Genomic DNA, 21,838 nt, shown 5'->3' with positions numbered 1-21,838 from the left:
ATGTCTTAACTTGGGTGTAATGCAACACATAAAATTAGGAGCCGGGAAGATGTATCTAGAGGGCAGGTCAGAGCACTGTAGTTAGTTAGGTGCCTGAAATAGATGGTGGGAATTTGTTTTGATGGAACAGTAGTCCTGATGGAGCCAAACACACAAGTATGTACTTGACTGCACGTTTCCTGGCTATACGGTGCCTTAGAGGCAGTCCTGAGGCCGAATGTGCTCCCTGCCTCTTCCTCACTTGCTGGAGTATTGCCCAGGATGGCTTCTGGGTTGACCTAGGCTGGAATAATCAAGATGTTGAAACCTCAGGTAACTCCTGTGTTTTAGGGTGCACCTCATGGGATATCCTTTTGCACTGACTGGGGTCCTGTGAAGGGGCCCATTGTTCCATGCCACGTGGGCAGGTGAGATTGGAGTGTCTGCTGCCCGTCAGGCCAGGGCGGGGGCATGGAGCTGAGTCTTGGAAATGCTCTAGGCTTGAGCTGCTCCTGGGGCAGACCTGCACCCGTAAGTGATCAGACCACCCATTTCTCAGGGTGCACAGTGCTAATCAGTATACACGGTACCACATGCTTCCAAAACCATTCCTTTAGGCTGAGCTTTTTCACTCACACAAGTGCTTTGTAACCATTGATTTCCAAAAGATTCCCAAAAGATCCAAGCATATTTGGCTTTCCTGCAGGTAACGTTGTGCTGTGCTCTCTGTGGCTCAGATTTCTTTTGAGAAGAACTTGAAGAAGATACACAAGGGGCTGTTTTTGTTTATATCCTGGCTGCCTCTCATTGCAAAATATTTCATTTCACAGGAATAATTTTAGGACCCGGAAGCCGAATGCTGTTTATTGAAAGAGTAAAAGAGGAAGATGAAGGACTTTACCAGTGTATAGCCACCAACTTAAAAGGGTCCGTGGAGAGTGCAGCATATGTCACAGTACAAGGTAAAGCACGACATTAAATGGGAAGAACAAGCTTGCCAGGGTGATGTTCTTGCTCAGGCTGGAAGGATGGGGGTGTGACTGGGGCTCATGTGGTGATCTGTGAAGGCAGAAATTCGAAGGAAGTCCTAGTGAGGGCTAGCAAGGGAAGTGTACCAGGTTGGAAAGGAAGCCTAGCAGGAAATGCTAACTCCGAGTGTGTTTACATGGACCTAAAAAGAAGAATTGCTTCAACCCAACAAAGATCAGGTCAGGGTAGAAGACAAATGTAAATTTAGTATTATCAAAACAAACAAAAAACAGAACAAGGAACACTCTCCTGCCACTCATTTTCTCATTTCAGGTTAATTCCATAGAAATTATAGGCCTGAGATATTTTCATATGTTTATTTTCAGTGTAAAGTGAACTGCCAGATCAGACTAGAAGTTTCTAGCCTAGTGATAGCTACACATGCATTTTCCAGAGGTACTTTTAAGAAGTAGGTATGGTCTAGTTATTTCTGTAACCATTGAGTTATTTTTCTTTTCATTTAAATGTCTAGTGTGCTTCTGCCTTCTGCCAGGCTTGACTCAGGCCTGTGGCAGTGACTTCTATCAAGTAATTTTATATTGCATAAAAATAAGGTTTATTCAGTGACTTTTCAGTTTCATTGAATACCCTTTTGGTTGATATATTATGAGGTAAGAGAAGTAGGCTGAAATTCTCCATATAACTCACATATAACATACATTGCCATGTATGAATTGACTTTGAATTAACCTATCTTATTGATCTCATATGTTAAATAAATAGTCCAAAATGCATTTAATTTCTACGTGCAGAAGACAATTTGTCTACCACCAGGTCTCTCAGGCAGGGATTATGTTTCTGTGGATGTTCTCACACAATTGCTAAATGTATCTGAATACTACTGAGTATTTGGATACTACCCTACCGCAGAAGACAATTACAGCTAGTAGATCAGAGTTGATTTTCAGTCATGAGCATGTTAGCATTCTCAGTTAGTGGTGATTATTGATGATACAATGATGGTTTTGCTTTAAAAGGTCAGGGACAAATATTTGTACATGTGGGCGGGTCTAATTCGTGTAACCAAGGAGTTAAAACACCCTATCTCCTTATGAAAAATGTTAAGGTTTTTATGGCTGCTATAATAGCTGAAAGAATAACTTGTGCCTAAGTGCTTGCTGCCCAATGCATCCTACTAATTGATAGTGCTGAACAATGTAATTCATTATGGTATTGATTTTTAACATCGTTGTTGCTTGGCTGTTTGTTACAACCACAAGCATTCTGTCAGATGGCTTCAAGGAAGTCATATCTCCTAGCTGTGATCCAGAGGAGGGAAAAGAGAGCAGCCAGGAAGGCTTCTTCCCTGGTTACGTGTCCTGAGGGACCACTGGCAATATTCTTGTGTGACTTTTATGGGAGCTTTTAAATAAGCAGGAGATGAAGACTGCCGTATTAAAATTTATTACTTTGAGACTGAATTAAAAAAGAGAGACAGTTTATCTGCTGTGATCAAGGAAAATGCCTCTCCACCCTTTCTCTTCCTACTACATGATGGGGTGTCACTGGAGGTTTTTTCTCTCATTCCTACGCTGATCTGGAGTGTCTGTCCCTCTCCCAAGGAATGGCAGCCTCTCACTGCACCCTGTCCCTGAGCCTGGAGGGACGACATCAGGGCTTAAACATAGGGGTCTTTCTAGGTTTTGCCACTTGCTTGTCTTTCTGAGAAACACAGACCCTGTGCCTGCCGCTGTGAGCACCAAAGCCTTCCCTCTGTCCTGGCAGCTCCCGGGACACAGGGCTGCAGATCAAAGGGAGCAGAGCAATGCCTCGTGTTGATGGCCATGTTTAGCAGATTGGAAGAGTAGTTTGTGAATGAGTCAGGAAGGAAGTTGTCTGCTCTCTTTATTTCCTCTGAAAAAGCATTCTTGTACTCACAGATAAAACAATGTGTTATTTTTGTATCCAAGATGGATGAATGGATGGTGGAATCAAAGGGCCATCTTTAAATAATCACAGCCTATGTTTGCTTTGGAAGCCATGCTTGCCGGGCTGTCTGAGGAGGAGAGGGGCTGAGTTTGTGGACATGTCAGAGCAAGCTGTCTGCTTGCTCTCAGCTGAGGAACTGAAGAGGCAGTGAATCTGCAAGGATGGAACAGGAACAGCAAATGACTGACAGAGCACCCAGCAGGCGGAGGGGAGTGTGTACCTAAAAGCCTAGGGGCATAAGCTGCTGGGCATGGGGGGAACACAGGCTGTCCTGGGCAGCTGTCCTTCGGGTGGTCACCCTGCTTGCAGAGTGGATGATTTGCCATGAAAGCCTTGTCCTGCTTCTCCTCCTGGGGACCATCGCACCCCCTCTCAGCAGGAGCCAGCGGTGCAGCTAGTTGCAGAGATGCTGAACCATTTGAAGGGGGTGTGCTGACGAAGGAAGGAGCATCTTTTACAGTTCATGTTCGCTGAAATCTGGATATATAAGCAAATGAATAGAGCGACATGCTCTATCTTAAAGCTGATGCTTGCTAACTTAATGTGATCCCTGCTGAAAAGGAAAGCATCGTATTTATTAAGCATTCAGTGAACTATTCCAACACTATGAAAACGGTGTTTGCTTTTTAAATAACTGTCTGGTTTTCTATCTACCTACATTTCTGACTTTGTACCTCAAAAAGTTGTTGTGCTTTTTGGGTCACTGTGACTCTGAAGTCATCAGGAATGCTTCCACAAAGTTTTGCCATGGAATTCCCTCGGCTACTGGATGTGGTTCAGCATGGGTTATGTAGGTGACTGTAAGAGAAAGGTGAACATCAGGGGACACTTAGACTCCTGTTACCTCAGAGGACCACCAAAGGGTGTTGGAAGGGAGTCCTGGAGGTCTCTAGTTCAACCTCAGCTCAAACCAGGATCATCACCAACACTACATCCAGTCAGTGATGGCTTTGTCTGGCTAGGTCATGACAACCTCCAAGGATGGAAATTCCTCAGCATCTCTTGAGCACCCTTTCCAGTGCTGCACTGCTGTAATCATAGGATCACACGGACTAAGCAGGGTAGATCACATTGGTGCAGGGATGAGGGACGCTTTTGGTGCAGCAGAGTACTGTTGCTACCCCAGGCATTGCATTTTCCCTGGTTGACACCTGAGCTGCACCTTGATGTATAGAGCTGAAATCCTAATGAGCCCACGCCAGCCCAAGGCTTGAGCTCGCTCCTGGCTCAACACACTAGTCCAGGCTCTCATCCCTGCACACCTGCACAGTCCTGTTGGCTCCTGTCATTGCTGAGAGAGAGAAGCTGCTGCTGGTGGCACTTCTTCAATCACCACCCCCCTCACCCCTCTGCAGCACCACAGGGACATGTGGTGGTGTGGGGGCCTCTTGGGGAGGATGGGGGCTGCCTGTTTCTGCAGTGAGTCAGGTGGATGGGGAAGAGCTGCACATGGGGGAATGTCTGTGTCTAACCAAGAGGCTGGTGTGTAAAGGTCTGGGAGGGGTGTAAGCAGGAGCCAGAAATCTTGGGCTACCAGGCAGAGAGAGGGATTTAGTCCTGCTTACAGCATATCCTAACTCTGCTAATCCTAATACTTCTGAGCGTTCCTGTCTGTCCTACCTCAAATCAAACCTTTTCCTACCCAGCTGAGAGGCACTCAGCCAGGTCTGGCTGCGAGACTTTTAACAAGATGAGGAATCTGGTGTTTGATAACCCAGCCCAACCCCAGCCTGGAGAAATGCTTTCTGGTTGCCTAAATTCACTCAGACATTTCAAAGACATCACCTTCACCTCTCTTCGCTAACTCCTGGGCAGCATACAGTAGCAGTTAGGGAGTTGCTGTGTTCCACCCCAGGACTGGCAGTACCATGCCTCCTGGGTTTTCTGAGTCCTGCCATATGGAGCAGCAGCAACAAATGAACCTTCAGCCCCTCCATGTTTTGCTGAGTAAATGTCAGAAACTATTACTCACCATCTGCACAAGTGATGCTCAGGAGCAGGAGAGTATCCATATGTAAAAGGAAAGCTTGATGCCAGAGGATAGGCAAGCTGCATTAGACTGTATCATTTATGCCATCAGTTTGTCCTGCATCTAAATCAAGCCTTTTAAAAAAATACTTGTGAAAATTTTAACACTCTCGGTATTTTGGAAAAATAGATACTTTATATCCCCGTTAGTAGTTGCAGTCATATTTTTCTTCAGTGAGCTTTATTCTCCAAGCTCCAGAATGGACATGCCAGAGGAATCTTAAATATAGGTCATGAACGTAAATCTGATTATCACCTTTACAGAAGGAAGATATTATGCTAGTTAAGCTACAGCTACAGGAAGCAATTCAACCTCCAAACAAAGCTCTGTAGCCTTGCCTAAAACCAGGCAGCACATTCCTCTGGGTCACCCGGTAAGCCCACCAGTGAGACATCAATCATCCCTTTTTCATGTGTCAGGGGTAACACCGGGCTGCCCGAGGTCTGAAACTGTTGCAAGTGCAGTTGACAAAACTACTGTGAAATCATGCTCAGATTTATTCCTCCTTGTCCTCTCATTTTCTCTCTCTGGAGGGTGTATCAGAATAAAAGGCAGAACATGAGGGGTTTGGGGTTTTTTTGCATTTGCTACCAATCAGATGGGAAACATATTGTGGGAAGTGTGGTATTTTGACACGATCACAGGATTTGCAAAACAGACTGCTCTGAAACCATTTTATGAGTCCCTAAACAGCAGTCTGAAGCGAATTCTATTTTGGCTTTTTTTTAAGATCTGTCATTGGGCTCTAATACTCTCCAGATTTCTAATGTTCATGTTTTCTTGCTGCTCTGTTTTCAGTCGTTGTTGTTTTTGTTTTTCCCCTTTCTGTGCTTAATCTGTTCCCCGGTTTGGAGAGCTCTCCCAGCTCCCTGCCAGCTGGGTTCTGCAGGGTGCTGCAGGGGGGAGGAGAGGGTCCGATGTCCCCTCAGGGAGCCTGGCCCAGTGCTGCCAGTGTGACTGGCAGAAGACCTGAGGACAGAGAGCCTGCTGGCGGACCGGTGGGTTGGAAGGAATGCAAGGCTCTGTGCCCTGGGTTTCTGCCCAGTGGGGATGAGGCTCAAGACCTCTGTGCCATGCTTTGTATGAGCTGAACTCACAGGTGCCAGACCAGATCCATCCAGCCCATGGGAAAAAGAGCTCATGGACTCCTGCTGGCTGCATTGCGAGACCCCAAGGCAGCCCCCAGCTCTCCAGTGCCGGGGTTTTTGATGAGGGCTGATGGGTTTCCAGAACAGCTGGGATGGAGGTATGGGCTGCAGGGCTCAGTCATTGGCACGGAAGATCTCGCTGAGCTGGGGCAGGGCAGACATGGTGCCCAAGGAAAAGCATCAGGCATCCCGGACAGCAAAACCCAAGCAGCTACACTGCAGTGTGCCCCAGGTCACACCTGGGTTCACTGGCATCTGCACCAGCACAAGCCCTCCATGGAGGTTCTCTTGCACATTAGCAGCAGCTCTCACATCACGGCATTGCCCATGGGGAAGGGCCAGCAGAGCCGTCCCCTCCATGCAGCCCCGTCCTCTCCCGAGGGTGCTGGGGAGTGTTTTCAAGACCTTTGCTCCTCTCTCAGCTGTGGGCTTGGCTAGATGGGTTTTGCTGCTGGGGGGTGAAGGGGTCAAATCACATGCGCTGGTCCACACACATTCTCACACAGAGAAAATTTGGCTAAAAATACCCTGCAGCTGAATTTTTACCTCAAAAGGGAATTATTGTCTGACTGGCCATCCTCAACCTGGTTTACTCTGCCTCCTGCACCTGAAAGAAGAGCTGGCTTTTTACTGAAAATCTCATAGACGGATCAAATACAATTTTGCTGGGTTCAATACAATGGCTTTGCTGGGGAGACCTTTTTGTTTCTAGGCTCCACGAGCCAGTCCAAACAGAGATTAATACCCCATTGAAAAGAAGCTGGTCCTTCCTGGTATTTTATTTTAATGGCAAAGAAACATAAAGTGCCCTTGCTTTGCAGGTCATTTTCTAAAATGTTTGCCACTTGATTTTCCCAGGCACATCGGAGAGGTCAAACCTGGAGCTAATAACCCTGACCTGCACCTGTGTGGCTGCAACGCTCTTTTGGCTCCTGTTGACTCTTTTCATTCGCAAGCTGAAGAGGGTAAGAACAGACAGGGAGCTCCCGACAGCACCTGCCTCTCATCACCAGCCCCTTGCTCTTGTTAGAAAATCCTTCCCAGGCCACTGGGTTTGCTGGGTCTACCAAAAAGAAACCTCATTCACTTACTGCTTACCTTTGTTCCCTGTGCAATCGCGAGGCGGCTGATGGGTGCCCAGAAGGGAACCATGACTTGCAAGGCTGAGTATGAGTAAGCCAGGAAGCAAAGCCTGGGTGGGGGCAAGGCTCTGAGACTCACAAGCATTTGGGTGCCTGACTCCCACCAAAGGCATCCCCATTCCCTTAAAAGCTGTGGGGGTTTGGCATCTTAATGTCTTTGAAGATCTGAGTGATCGGGAATGACAGATCTTCACAGAGCACACCGAGGTCTGGCTTGCACACAGCATCTGGTATAATTACATCACTTCCAAAGTGATATTTTACTGGAGTAGGTTTGGTGGTGCAGCCTCTAGAGTGGATGATCCTGTATCAGCATGATAATGTTAACTGCCCCTGCAGCTGACCCTCTTTCTTGTCCAGGGCTGACTGTGATGGTTTAAAGCCCTTTTTCCTGACAACACCATGTCTGCATCATGTGGTGTGTGCAGTTTAAACCACAGCAGCTCTCATAAGCAGAAAATTACAACTCCTCAGTAGCGCAGAAAGATCTCAGAGCAACTTGCAGGAGTAGATGGATTTGAAGGAAGGGAAGTGTTGGGCTGACGGGGTGCACTGCAGGACAGGAGATGAGGAATGGCTGCATGGCCCCCTCTCGCCACTCCCGTTTTCATTAATAATAATTCACTTAATACATTTTTAATGTATTATAATACCAAAACTCGACATTTGCTTTTTAGATCGTTAAAAGATAATAAAAATAATCATCATTGCTGTAGAACAAGGGACTTCAACTAGATGACATGTGAAGGCTCCTTTCCAGATGAGCCTTTCCAGCTAGTGTTGGTCTATGCTTACGGTCTTCTCTGTGTTTCTGTTACAAACCCTTACTCTCAGGGATTTATGTCTGGAATGAGCTCTAAATTACATTTCCTATACAAATCATGTTGCCACAACAGAGAAAAATACTTATAGGCTCTCTGAGATCATTTTCTTAAGATCTATTACACATAAAGGGACAAATGACATACTTAACAATTCTTCATCATTCAAAATGTTTCAAATCTCTAATTGTGCCAAAAAAGTGTTATTCAATGCATCTGATAAAGAACCATGGGAAGCTCTCTGTACCTTCCCACTCCCCTGTTGCTTTTTATGGCATGGGTCCACTTAAAAGCCCTTCTGAAGTGACTGGTAGGAGCAGTCTGGTACACATCTCTATCAAGGAATGCCCTTTTTGGAGCACCACACATGCTTCTGTTTCTATCCATATCCCACTTACCCATGTCCTGATTAGGGCCAGTGGATCATTTGGAGCCAGACTTTATTCCAATTGGCTTTTCCCCAAGCATCAGTGCAATCTTCTTGGGACTCACTTTCTGTTTTCTGGGGATGGTGGAAGGCAACAAAAGCAGGAGCTATTAGCTACTGTCATTTTAGTCTAGTTGTGTTTGTAACCAAAGCATACACAGCTAGTAATATCCTTCTCAAACAAATGCCTGGAAACGCATGTAATTAGGGACATATTTCCAAGCTGTAAGGGAGGAACGTTGAAAGTCACAGGAGGTAAAGCAACAAAAGAAAAATATGTAGATATATCTGTGTGTTTGTGTCTGTGCCTGTGTGTTGTTTCCATGAGTTTAGGAAATATACCACAAAGAGGCTTAGTTCAACAGATTTTCCATACATTCCAACTAATAGCCAGGATATCAGAGCAAACACTAGACCTTTTCTATAGAAATATAAGTGCTCCTGTGTCAAGAAAAGCCCTTTGGATTAGAATGGCAATCTCAGTGCTTTTTGAAGAAAAATGTTTCAAAATGGATGGACTGCAGAAAACTTTGAAACTAGGTTCATCCCTCCTTACATTTCTCATGTGAAGTGGATAATCCATTTGCTCAGTAGAAACTGAACTTCTGTCAAATTCATTTGAAATTATGTGTTTGACTCTGCGTGTTTTTCAATTCCTCCAAACTCAAATAATTTCAGTACATTTGTCAGAAATTATACCAAAGGAATAAAAAATTCTTAAAATTTATAAACAGTTTCTGAAACACGTCATGTCTAGGTCTAGTCTCTTGGCAACTAGTCTTGCACAACTTCTAACCACATATGACCTGTCTTTGCTGGGTATATGGAAAAAATAAACACCAGCAGTTGAACTCCATCTGTTGCATATGGCCACTTCTTGCTTTGCACAATCATGAAGGAAAGTTATTTTTATCAGCAATGTTTAGTCATTTGCTGAAAATATTTCTCTTGACTGTGCAGAGGGTCTGTATCATAACACCATATGTTAGTACAGATCCACATGGATTTCATTGAAGAAACCAGTAAGTCACATAGGAGGAAAACTAAAGGAAGGAGTTTCTTTTACACAAAAAAATCTTGCGATACATAAAAAAGCCAAAGGGAGCTTAACTAAACTGCGTACTGCACTGTGAAACACGTGGCCCCGTTGGCAGAATTAACTTGGAGCCCTTAATCCAAACAAGAAGATGCTTACGGATAGCCTTACCCTTTTTTTTCATTTTGCAATATTCTTTGTTTTCCAGCCTTATTCCTCTGAAATGAAGACCAACCATTATCTGTCAATCATAATGGACCCTGACGAAGTCCCCTTAGATGAGCAATGTGAACATCTGCCTTATGATGCCAGCAAGTGGGAAATTGCAAGGGAAAGGCTGAAACTAGGTAATATTGGCATACTTCATATTGGGTTTGCAGTGATTTAATAAGTTATACCTGTAGCTACAGGTAAAGAGAAGCTGGGTGTGTTTTAGACACACAGCACAACATACTTCCAGGTTTGGTGTGAGCTATGCCCTGGTCCATGACTGAATTACAGTGTTTAGAACTGACTGACTGTCCACCTGACTTTCCATAAGTACATTTTGACTCCAGGTAGGAAAACTAAAATAGAATCACAGAATAATGGAATCATTTAGGTTGGAAAAGACCTTTAAGATCATCAAGTCCAACCATTAACCCAGCACTGCCAAGTCTATCACTAAACTACATCCATAAGCACCAATTTCTACGTCTTTCAAATACCTCCAGGGATGGTGACTCAGCCACCTCCCTGGGCAGCCTGTTCCAATGCTTGACCACCCTTTCTGTGAAGACATTTTTTTCCCTACACTATTTAAACCTCCCCTGGCGCAACTTGAGCCCGTTTCCTCTCATCCTGTCACTTTTTACCTGGGAGAAGAGACCGAGCCCACCTGCCTACCCCCTCCCTTCAGGCAGCTGCAGAGAGCGATAAGGTCTCCCCTCAGCCTCCTCCTCTCCAGGCTGAACACCCCCAGCTCCCTCAGCTGCTCCTCATCAGACTTGTGCCCCAGCCCCTTCCCCAGCCCCGCTGCCCTTCCCTGGACACGCTCCAGCCCCTCGACGTCCCTCCTGCAGCGAGGGGCCCGACACTGAACCCAGGGTTCGAGGTGCGGCCTCACCAGTGCCCAGTCCAGGGGGCGGTCACTGCCCTGGCCCTGCTGGCCACACTGTTTCTGACACCAGCCAGGACGCTGCTGGCCCCTTGGCCACCTGGGCACACTGGGGGCTCATGCCCAGCCGGCTGTCAGCCAGCACCCCCAGGCCCTTTCCCACCGGGCAGTTCCCAGCCCCCTGCCCCAGCCTGTAGCGCTGCCTGGGGCTGGTGTGACCCACGGGCAGGGCCCGGCACTGAGCCTGGTTGAACCTCACACCACTGGCCTCGGCCCATCGGCCCAGCCTGCCCAGACCCCTCTGCAGAGCCTCCTGCCCTCCAGCAGACCAACACTCCCACCCAGCTTGGTGTGGTCTGCAAACTCACCGAGGGTGCACTCGATCCCCTCGTCCAGATCAGTGATAAAGATGCTAAACAGGACTGGCCCCAGCACTGAGCCCTGGGGAGCACCACTTGTGACTGGCAACCAGCTGGATGTCACTCTGTCCAGCACAACTGTTTGGGCTTGGCCATTCAGACAGTTTTTTGCCCAGAAAAGTGTATGCCCATCCAATCCACAAGCAGCCAGTTTCTCCAGGAGAATGCTGTGGGAAATGGTGTCAAAGACTTTACTAGTAAAGTCTAGGTAAACAAAATCCACAGTCTTTCCCTCATCCACCAAGGTGGTCACCTTGTCATAAAAAGAGAATACAGGCAAGAATGTTGCACTCTGTTTTGCAGATGGATTTACTTAAAACATGACATAGAAACAGGCAACTGAAGGCTTCCAAATCAGACTGCTGACTTGGATGCTTCTCCTTAGTCTCAAGAGCCTGACCTTTGGCATTTACTGCACTCCCCTTGTCACCTGGTTAGGTACTCATTTGGAAAAAAGCCTATGCAGAAATGGGTCCTCGCAGTCCACCCTGTACTCCTCCCAGTTTCTCCCTTTCCTCCTCTCTCCAGCCCACTCTCCCTGTTTTCCCTCTGTGCTGGGGATTTGTAAACATTCTTGTCAGTGCACCATAAAGTGGAAGAATGTGACACATGAGTCCACACATTAATAATTAAATAAATATCCATGGAAACTTTGAACCTAGAGCTAGCTCGCCTACAGATGCCCCAGTGAAAGGCATGGATTTGGGAGCATTCCTGACTTGCTTAGCCTAGTGTGGGGCTGATGAGGAGGGCAGGAGGGTAGGAGCCAGATTTTGAAGTTGAGGAATCCCTCCGGAAACCACACAGATTTTAGCAAGAAGGTCAACATTGAAATATCAGTGATAAGTTCAGCCTGTTGCTATAGTGCTGTTTGTTCTTTCAGGCATGCATTATATTTGTCCTACAGCATGGTCTAGAAAATCCCTGCGTTTGAGCTAGGAGCTGTAACAGATTCCTTCCATCCTCCGGGGATCAGGGGCAGAGGGTGATTAAAACATGCATACAATTAGGATCACACTTAATTTGCCTGCTGGAAGTCACAAGGTGACCAGATGTGGATAAGTACAGCTGAAATATATTGCTAGCAATTTATAATTGTCATACATAATTCTGGGAATGCTGAAACATAACCTTGTGCTGGAGTGTCTTCAACCTCCAAATAGTGTTCTTACAATGATGGACCAAGAGCCTGATGGGCAGACAATGTGATTGCTCATTTACACGATGTTTTATTTTTGTGTAAATCCCATGGAAAGAATCAAGCAGAAATGGAATGTAAACAGCAAGAAAAAACCCCATGTCCTGCAGGCTTCGTGTTTGGAGTCTGGAGGTGAGGAATGATGACCAGAGAATGAGTTAAAATTGGAAGAACTGGTGTAAACAAAGAAAGAATGCTGACAATGAATGAGAACCAGATTCAGAGAAGCTGGGTATGTGCAGTATGCTAGATTAGCTCAGTGCAAGTCCTGCTTACATGGCAGTTGGCTCAGTCTTTGAGTAACCTTGGAAGTCTCTGAGGATTAGTGTCTCACAAACACAAAATGTGCTTCTATGGTTTTTCAAAAATATTTTTACTTGTAAATGCAACCCCTTCCAGCATCAGATATGCCTCTTTTTCTCTTTCCACCTACTTATCCTCCAGAATACATATTTATTGCAACTTTTGCAAATAAGTCTCTCCTTTCAGCCCACATCTCTTTTTCAGTTTGTTCCTTCAACACACACACGTATAGCCCATGGCTGCGATGCAACGCTTATATAACCAGACACCCCCTTCCTATGTAAGAGCTACAGATGTTACAGAAAATTTCATACAGGTGCCACTGAAGTCAGGATAATTAACATTCAATATAGATTAGTCTGTCTGAGAGCAAAATGTCATCTTTTCATTAGGCAGAAAAATGACGGTGCTATAAATCACTGTCAGCGTGGCTGGAGATAACATTGCAGCCCAGTGTAAGCGCTAGCTGAGCTATCACACATTTCTCACCTTACTCTTGGGCTTGACCTTCCTCATCTATGAGAGGTCACACACTGCTGGGGCTGTGGTGCAGGACCCCGAGGGAGTGTTGCTGCACAGCTCCCACACAGTGCCAAAGGTGCCGGTGGTAGATGGCTTCCTGAGCCCTGCTCCCCCCGGGCGCTGCAAGCCCACAGCGCTGGCACCAAGCACAGCGCTTTCTGTTCTCCTTCACGCGGAGCACTGGTGTACGTAACATAATGGAAAATATGAAGCTGGGTGTGGGGGAAACCCAGATGACTTAAACTGCGGCAAAGGACCTGAGAAACAAACGCACCTTCGAGCCTCTGCCTTCCCACAGACGTAGAGAGCAGTGTCTGCAAGTGCTTTTTGATGATGCCCCAGCCCAGCAATGCACAAGCTTGAAGGACTCTGCTAAAATGGGACTGAAATGGAACCTCCTGATCCAAAACTCCTTGACGGAGGGGTATGTTTGCTTTAGTGAGTTCTGAGTTGCTGGAAGAAACCAAAGTCAAAGGCAGAGTAGAGCATTTTGCTTCCTTGGTCTGGATGTAAATGCTGCAACTTTTCCTACCTGAGCATTACCCCAAACTTGGCCGGTGTAGCTGCTTGAAGGCTGTGACAAGTTGACTTCTCAGATGGTTGGGCAACTGAATATTCCTCTGTTTAATTGCTCCATTTAATACTTCTGTAATTATTTTGTGTGTCAACATAAGGGGTTTTGCAAGAGCAATCATAGACACAATCTACCTACTAAAGTGTGGAGTCTGATCTATGTGCTGAAAAGTTAAAGCAGCCCTATTCTGTGCTAAAATTTAGCACGGTACAAACAACAGCAAAGCAATGAAGTCTAATACATCAAGCGTTATTACAGTTTCCCATTAAATCACAACCATTATTTAGAGAAGGAAGTGTTGTTTCCAGTGCTCATTCTCCTTTATGAAAGGTTAGCAGCTTTGTGTAGCTTTATGACCTAAGCGGTATGTTTTCCAAGTGGTGACTAAGTAGGTTATCTCGATGTGGGAAGTGAGTTAACAGTGATGGAAACAGATTAAGGTTATGGATTAAACAAAGGTACAATGAGTTTTACAGGACCTCAAACTGCAACTTCATCTTTTAGGAACCACGCACAGTTGATACATTAAGGACTAAGAACATCAGTTCACAAAGAAAACTGAGACCTTAGTTTTAATGTTTCTTTTATACATCTGCTGAATGAAGAAGCTATATGCAGTAACTAAAAAGGTGACTGTAAATTTTCAAAGACACACACTGATTTGCTCGTATTTATGTGTCAAACATTAGGGCTTAGGCCCTTCACAAACCAAGGCTCAGTCTGTTAATGCTTTTCAGCCATGTAGATTAATTTCTTCATGGGTTTTATTTGCTGTAAAAAAATGCAACGCTTTTGCACATCAAGGAGGTAAACAAATTTCTGGGGATTTTTTGGCTTAATATATTCCACTTCATGTTTCTGTTGCTTTGATAACATATGCTATTTGCTTCTACTGACCGACTGAGAATTACAGTTTAGAAATGTGATACACATATACAAGGTAGTATCTATTTAATTTAGAACTGACAGCAGCTCTTCTTCTCTGCTTGTGAGTGTCTGAGTGGGTTTCGTCTGTCACTTAGACAACAGCAAGGTAGATGTCCAAGAAAGGGCTAGTCAAACAGATGTCCAACATAGGAAAAGCCAGTTGTGCTATGGATATGGCTATGTTGCATGTGCATACTTGAGAAATAAATATGTCACATCTTATTCCTTGCCTTTATAATGAAAAGCTGGCCTTTATTTTATACTCTTCTCTACACCACAAAACCCGCTGCTATACTCTTGCTAGCCACCTATGTGCCTGCTTTCTGCTGAAGGTGAAGCACAAATACAATCTGAAAATAGTTACTTGGAAATAAAATGTATTGCGAGCTGATGTGCCGACAAGATCTTTCTGGTCAAAACTCTGCCAGCCACTAGAGAAGGCAGAGGCAACCAGGCCTGTCTATGTGAGCACAGTACCAAGGAGGTAGTCAATACTCCTTGCTTTGAATGCTAATAAATCATGAAGAAGGCTGTGAAGATCATATGATTGACATAAAATGTCACAAACTCTAGAAAAGTTATAACAGTACCCTTGGAGTCTTACCTGGTTCTGAACATGAAAAGGACACTCAGATTCTGCTGCTGGAGAATTTTATTGATGCCTGTTGATTTATCTCAAGGACCTCTTGCTGCTTCTCCTGTGGTCTGCTCATCATCTGTAGCATGATGATGCAGTACAAATGTCTGTCCTTGGACACCTGGAAGTGTCATACCCTCCATGACCAAACCCAGCATTTGTCACTCCAAGTTCCCTCTCAGTGAATCCCCCCAGACCTCATTTTGCAAATGTAAAAGTCTCATTTGCACAGATTTGCAGCTTCTCACCACTCCGTGATCTCAGCCTACAAGTGTTTGTTAGGGAAGAGCATCAGGGGGTTGAGCATATATTCCAGGGGCTGCAATGCAAAGTTGCTGCTGCCTTCCTGGAATGAAGATAATTTTAAGGCACTTTGTTTGAGAAGGTAGGATTTGGTTTGTAAAAAATACCGAAGTCTGTGGCAAGCTGCATCTTAATGTGTGTGTGAGATTAGGTGGAGGCCCTGTGTTATTGAGGACATGACTAGCAGTGTCACAGCCTGCTGCATGGTGCACTATGCTCAGGGAAGAGAGGAGCAAATCTTTCTCTGACAGAGCTGGACTGAAGAAAATGAGTCAGAAGCCAGTGTACCTCCACTGAATGGCTGCATTCATTTAGCATGATTTTCAACCATATCGCTTACTCTCTCTAATGACTGTCTTCTGGGTTGTCTGCTTACTCCTAAAAAAAACACCCCAAACCAAACAAAAAACCCGAAACACCTGTATGTTGCAAATATACACGTGGGACTTACTGTAAAGCACATTTTTCAATTGTTAAGCACATTTTTCAATTCATTATCTACGAAGCCATTTCCTGACAAGATTTCTTTTTTACCAGAATGTCTCTTTCCAATTTATTTTCTTTACAGGAAAGTCTCTTGGACACGGAGCTTTTGGAAAGGTGGTACAGGCATCTGCTTTTGGAATTAAGAAATCACCAACATGCAGAATAGTTGCGGTGAAAATGCTGAAAGGTATCTTGCTGGAAAGCTGGGCTGGAAAAATTGATGCCTTATATAGTGTCCCATATTTAATATGATGCTGTCAAAAGCAAGCGTGTATGATGGTATCCCCTCCCCCCCACTAACTCTCTGAGGTCTCCAAAATGTGTACACCAAGCTTCGGGTCCACCACAAGTGAAATGGCAGAACTACGAAATAAAAATTGCATTTGCAGTAAGAAGGATGATAAATTGTCACATGATAAGGAGAAAGTTTCAGATGCAGTGAGAACCTGATTGCCTATTTTTTTTTGAAAATCTGGTTCCACAGCTTCAAATGCCACAAAGAATAAAAGAGTCACTTTTGTCGGATCAGAAGGGGCAATTAGATTTCCTGCGCACTCTATGTTGTACTGTCATGCTAGACTGCCACTGTACCCAACACCATAAATTAAATTTAGCTGAAGTGTAAGGCATCCACCTTGATGTGAAGACACTCGGATGGAAGCTTTTGTATTTTCCTTGGTCATTAGTTCTGATGACTAATCATATCACTGTTAAAAACAGATGCCTTATGTCTGATTTGCATCTGCCTGACTGTTGCGTCTTGTTCTAACCTTCCCCATTAGATTATATAATGATTTTCTTCATGAAGGCCCTTTTATTAAGCAAAACAGATTGAGCAGTTTAAATCTTGGAGCTGTTGTGCAGGTGTGTGCTCTCTGAACCGTCTGCAGGCTCATCACACAGTGCTTAGGATGCTGACACCCGGGTTGTGTAATGGGTTTGCCAGCGCTGTTCATACACCAGCGCTCTTTCCAAAGTGAAATCATCTCCCAGCTATGCACTGCCACTTTTCTCGTTGGAGCAGAAAGGACAAAGACCCTTATCAATTTGAAGAGGGCACTTGGGAAGTTAGCAGGCAGGATGATATTCAGTCATAGCCTGCAGCAGCTGTGGCTGAATTCCCTAACCCAGAGTCCTGGTAGCATCCCTTCCTGTGTATTTAGCTTTCCCTTGTTTGTGTATCTAAGGATCATAGCAGGCTTTTTTTGCATTGCCCTGGGAGCTTACACAGCTTTGCTTATCTGTCTTAGTCCCTGAATCCTCTTCAGTGTCATTCTCTGCCAGGACATATCCCCTGTTCAGTAAGGCTTGGATCCCTGATACTCTCAGTTGGCTCTGTTCAGGCATAGTTTGAATACATCCCTCTTACCCAGTGGCTTCTAGCTTCACAGCTGCTTGCTTATCAGTTATCAGGAGATCTGCACATGTTTCTTCCAGCCCTTGGAGGGGCATGTGCGATACTCTTAGACCTACAGTCTGTCCCTGCAACACTCAACCTGAAATAGCTTCTATTTCTTGCTGGCAGTGACCTGGCAGCTGTGCTCCGTGTAGGGTGTGCCCTCTGGATATGTCTCCAACAGGCTTGTTCTGCAACACAATTCAGATGTTTTCACAGGGGGTGGTACGTGCTGCTGTGATATCCAGGATCACCCCCAAGGAGGGAATTTGCAGATGAGCGTGTTGCAAACCTTTCTCCTCTCTCTTGTTCCAGAAACACAGAAATACCCTGTTGGCCAATGCCAAATGAACAACTGCCCTGCAGCCAGCATGTCTGGAAAATGGGAGGAAACTAAAGCTTTGGTCGCTGTCCAGACCTTCTGCAGCAGTGGGCCAATAGCCATCTGTGTCACTGGTTTCAGTGGATGGCCTGTCACCTGGGTCATTGCCTGACCCCTGGTTAACTAAGCTATTTTGCCAGCTTGCAGACATACGTGCTGGCAGAGTGGTCTGACAGATTCAACATTTCTTTACGTACATCAGCAGGCTTCTTGTGCCAGCCGGCACCATCAAGGCAGCAGAGGTTGCTGCTGGAATAGATTGGAGCAGACGGCAGCTACAAGAAGTCTTAATGGTGGGACTCATGTGCCCATGTGCAGGGTAGATACTTGTATCTGAGTTAGTCACCCAAATTTCCTTTATTGCCAGTGGTGCGAAAAACATCCCATCCTAGGGCAGATTCCTAAGTATGGCGAGTCAGGCACTTGTGTAGCTCTGCTGGCTATGAAGAGAGTCTGTGGTGCCTAGATCCTTTGTAGGTGTCTTCACTACAGGCACCTAAAGTTAGGGGAGATCCGTTCCATTCCTTGTGTCCTCACTAGATTTTCCAGAAACTTTGCCGTCATTCATGGGCTTTGTCCTCACAGAATTCCCATGAAGTGGATGGGAAGTGTCACCACCTATACAGATGAACAGTGGGTCACTGGGTAGATGACAAGTTTTGTCTGGGGCCACCAGGAAAATCTGTTTCCATTCAGATGTTGAAATGAAGGCCTTTAAGACCTAGCTCTAGGTTCTTTCCACAGGACTGTTCTTACCGTCAGTGTCACTAAACAGAAGATGTCCTTTTGGGTCTACACAAAGCAATATGTTTTTTCTTTTTTTCTTATCAAAATAAAATACTGTAGAAAAAGGTTTGCTCAGAGGGAATTAAAAGTTTCACTCCACACTAAATAGGATATTTTGGGTTTAGTTGTGGGATTTCTTATATCATTACTATTATTATTAATATTGATCATAACTCACAAGAGTGACATGTAGTCACCTAACTTTAATGAATTAAAGTTTACTTCCCTGATTTATCATAACACTCCAGGCTTCCTCTATAACGAACAGAACCAGACAAACATCACCAAGGGGCGGTGCAGAGGAACGAAGCTGGGTTAATTAGCATTGATAATATACAACTGTGGGCTGGCTTCAGGGGCGGTGGGTTGGCTGATGGAGACAAGGTGCAGCTGTGGCTGGTTCTGTTGAGGGGTTGGGCAGCCAATGAAGGGAGAGGAGGAAGAAGCAGAGAGAAGGGAGATGCCTTGCTCTTGTCACTGACTCCCTGAGATGTTGATTAGTTCAGGCTAGTACATAACCCTCAGACGGCTGAAGTCAGGCCCTCTGAAACCTGCTCTAGATAGAGTTAATTAGTCTTGAAATCCCCTTTTATTTGTTCTTTCAATTTTTTTTGGCTGGAATGACAAAACTGTTCATGTGAGAAAAAAAAATATCTCAGTTCTAAATATAGCAGAGTCTACTGGGAGGAAGTTGAGTGCCAAAATCTTTTTATGGGCTTTATTGCAAGTAAGAGGATGCTGAGCAGGGAGGAATAGAAAAGAACATCAACACATGAAGTATGTCCAGTAGTGGAAGTTATTTCATTGGAAAACATTGAGAAGTGATAAAGCTCAGCAGGACCAGTTCTTTGCCATTTCACACTGACTTTATTTTGTGTTTACAGAAGGAGCTACAGCCAGTGAGTACAAAGCACTGATGACTGAGCTGAAAATCCTGATCCACATTGGACATCATCTCAATATTGTGAATTTATTGGGAGCATGCACAAAAAATGGAGGTAAAAATATCTGCACTGCACTGAAAAGGAGTTTGGATCACCTCCCAGTAACAGTCAGTTGGCTGTGTTGTTTTTCATCTGAAGATTATAAACTTGAAATATTTGAGCTTGTCCTGTGGTTGGTGAAGAAAAGAGATTTTTTGCTCATTTAATGAAGTGATTAAACGTTTTTCTCTACTTAAACTCTCTTTTAGTGTTAACATGAGAAGTGTGAATTTAGGACCATGCTGCTTGTCCTTTATCTCACTTCACTGCTCAAGCTAAACATGATCTTGAAAGGCTGGGAACAAGGGATGCTGTCTGCTGGCCCTGAACAGTGAATCACAAGGCAAATGTTGTAAAAAGCTGTGTGATATTCCACTAAGAAAATCAAAGGGCCACTATGAGTGATCGTTTGTTTTGGATATGTCACCTATTTAGATACGCATTTTATATTTGGGTATGTGTATTAGAAATGCACACCCAACAGTGTGCCCAGGTGGCCAAGAAGGCCAGTAGCAATGTCCTGGCTGGTGTCAGAAACAGTGTGGCCAGCAGGGCCAGGGCAGTGACCGCCCCCTGGACTGGGCACTGGTGAGGCCGCACCTCGAACCCTGGGTTCAGTGTCGGGCCCCTCGCTGCAGGAGGGACGTCGAGGGGCTGGAGCGTGTCCAGGGAAGGGCAGCGGGGCTGGGGAAGGGGCTGGGGCACAAGTCTGATGAGGAGCAGCTGAGGGAGCTGGGGGTGTTCAGCCTGGAGAGGAGGAGGCTGAGGGGAGACCTTATCGCTCTCTGCAGCTGCCTGAAGGGAGGGGGTAGGCAGGTGGGCTCGGTCTCTTCTCCCAGGTAACAAGGGACAGGATGAGAGGAAACGGGCTCAAGTTGCGGCAGGGGAGGTTTAAATTCGGTATTAGAAAAAATGTCTTCACAGAAAGGGTGGACAAGCATTGGAACAGGCAGCTCAGGGAGGTGGTGGAATTGCCATCCCTAGAGGCATTTAAAAGATGTGTAGATGTGGTGCCTAGGGACATGGTTTAGTGGTGGACTTGGCAGTGCTGGGTTAACGGTTGGACCTGATGATCTCAAAGGTCTTTTCCAATCTAAGTTATTCTATGATTCTATTTCAGTTCAACGTGTGTGGGTTGTGGGACTCCAGTCTGAATGCAGCCTGCCCAAAGGGGAAATTGAGGGTCCCTCAGGACCCAAATTCATGACTCAGTTCTCAAAACTTAGGTCCTTCCCTGATTTCCAGAAACAGTATTGTTCTACTAACATGTCCGGAGTCCTTCAAGCAGCCTTCTACTTCATTAGGACATGTTAGTTATTCTGGACTCAAGTTATAGTTGCAGGCACGAAAGACTATTCTCAGAACCGATGCTGCCTAGTATTGCTTTACACTGATCAAAATGCATTTTCTGTTTGCCCAGGGCCTCTGATGGTGATTGTTGAATACTGCAAGTACGGGAATTTATCAAACTACCTGAAGAGCAAGAGGAATTTTTTCTGCCCTAACAAGGTGAGGAGGCAGGTGCCTCCAGTAGGGTTCATCTTTACCTAACTTACGTGTTGGTATTGTAGATGTCAGTCTCTGAGCTAGTCTCCTTAGACTCTCTTTTATCAAAGAAGCAAAATGGTTGCAGTTCACCTGACCTATTTTAATATTTGGTGTGGGATGTATTGTGCCAGGGAGGGACTCATTTTTTTTTTTTCCTTGACTGCAAGGAGACTGCTGGGAGTAATTCAGCTGGAGCCGTCTACGGCAAGAGGAAGTGAATCCTAGCCAAAGTGTCCCCACATGCTCTCGCCCCACTGCTGACAAACCCATTCCTGGTGAGCTTGGGGTCACTTCAGAGGCTGGTGTCAGCGAAGCCAAAGGAAGTGGTTTTGCCCACTGATTTCAGCACCGCTGGGAACACAACTGAGATAATGCCATTTAAAGCTCATGTTCCAAGGCACCCTAATATTGAGAGATTTGCAAGTAATATTATTATTGTGTGAGGAGAAGGGCTATCAAGAAGAAAAGAGATTAGTGTCTTGTCCTCACGTCCCACAGCCCTCTGAATCAAATCTACGGCATGTTTCTTATTACAAACCTGAACCCAAATGTGTCAACTATATCCCTGCTTGTGCATTTTCAGCAAAATCCCCTGGAGGATTAAGGGCTATGAAGTAGGATTTAGGAGCCCAGACCCAGAAAGGCAACCCTCAAAAACCTGCTCAGCTGTGCCAAAAGTTCAGCAGCATCTCAGGGCTTTTTCAGGAGGTCTGTGCCAGAGGGCACACTCAGGAGGAT

At 45.3% G+C, this 21,838-nt stretch overlaps 1 protein-coding gene across 1 annotated transcript in view; it reads left to right on the top strand.

Annotated features, from left to right (window-relative positions):
* The window catches only part of FLT1 (fms related receptor tyrosine kinase 1), a 117,863-nt gene that overhangs the window by 80,213 nt on the left and 15,812 nt on the right, over positions 1-21,838 (top strand). Inside the window, exons 15-20 of the mRNA XM_037376963.1 lie at positions 810-941; positions 6,973-7,079; positions 9,749-9,887; positions 16,088-16,192; positions 19,454-19,567; positions 20,973-21,061. Coding sequence (XP_037232860.1) covers positions 810-941; positions 6,973-7,079; positions 9,749-9,887; positions 16,088-16,192; positions 19,454-19,567; positions 20,973-21,061 — 686 coding nt within the window. The remainder of the gene's footprint in view (positions 1-809; positions 942-6,972; positions 7,080-9,748; positions 9,888-16,087; positions 16,193-19,453; positions 19,568-20,972; positions 21,062-21,838) is intronic.

Source organism: Falco rusticolus, chromosome 2 (assembly GCF_015220075.1).
Source record: "Falco rusticolus isolate bFalRus1 chromosome 2, bFalRus1.pri, whole genome shotgun sequence".
Lineage (NCBI taxonomy): Eukaryota > Metazoa > Chordata > Aves > Falconiformes > Falconidae > Falco > Falco rusticolus.
Note: the sequence above shows the minus strand (reverse complement) of the source record. Positions and strands in the feature narration are given on the sequence as shown.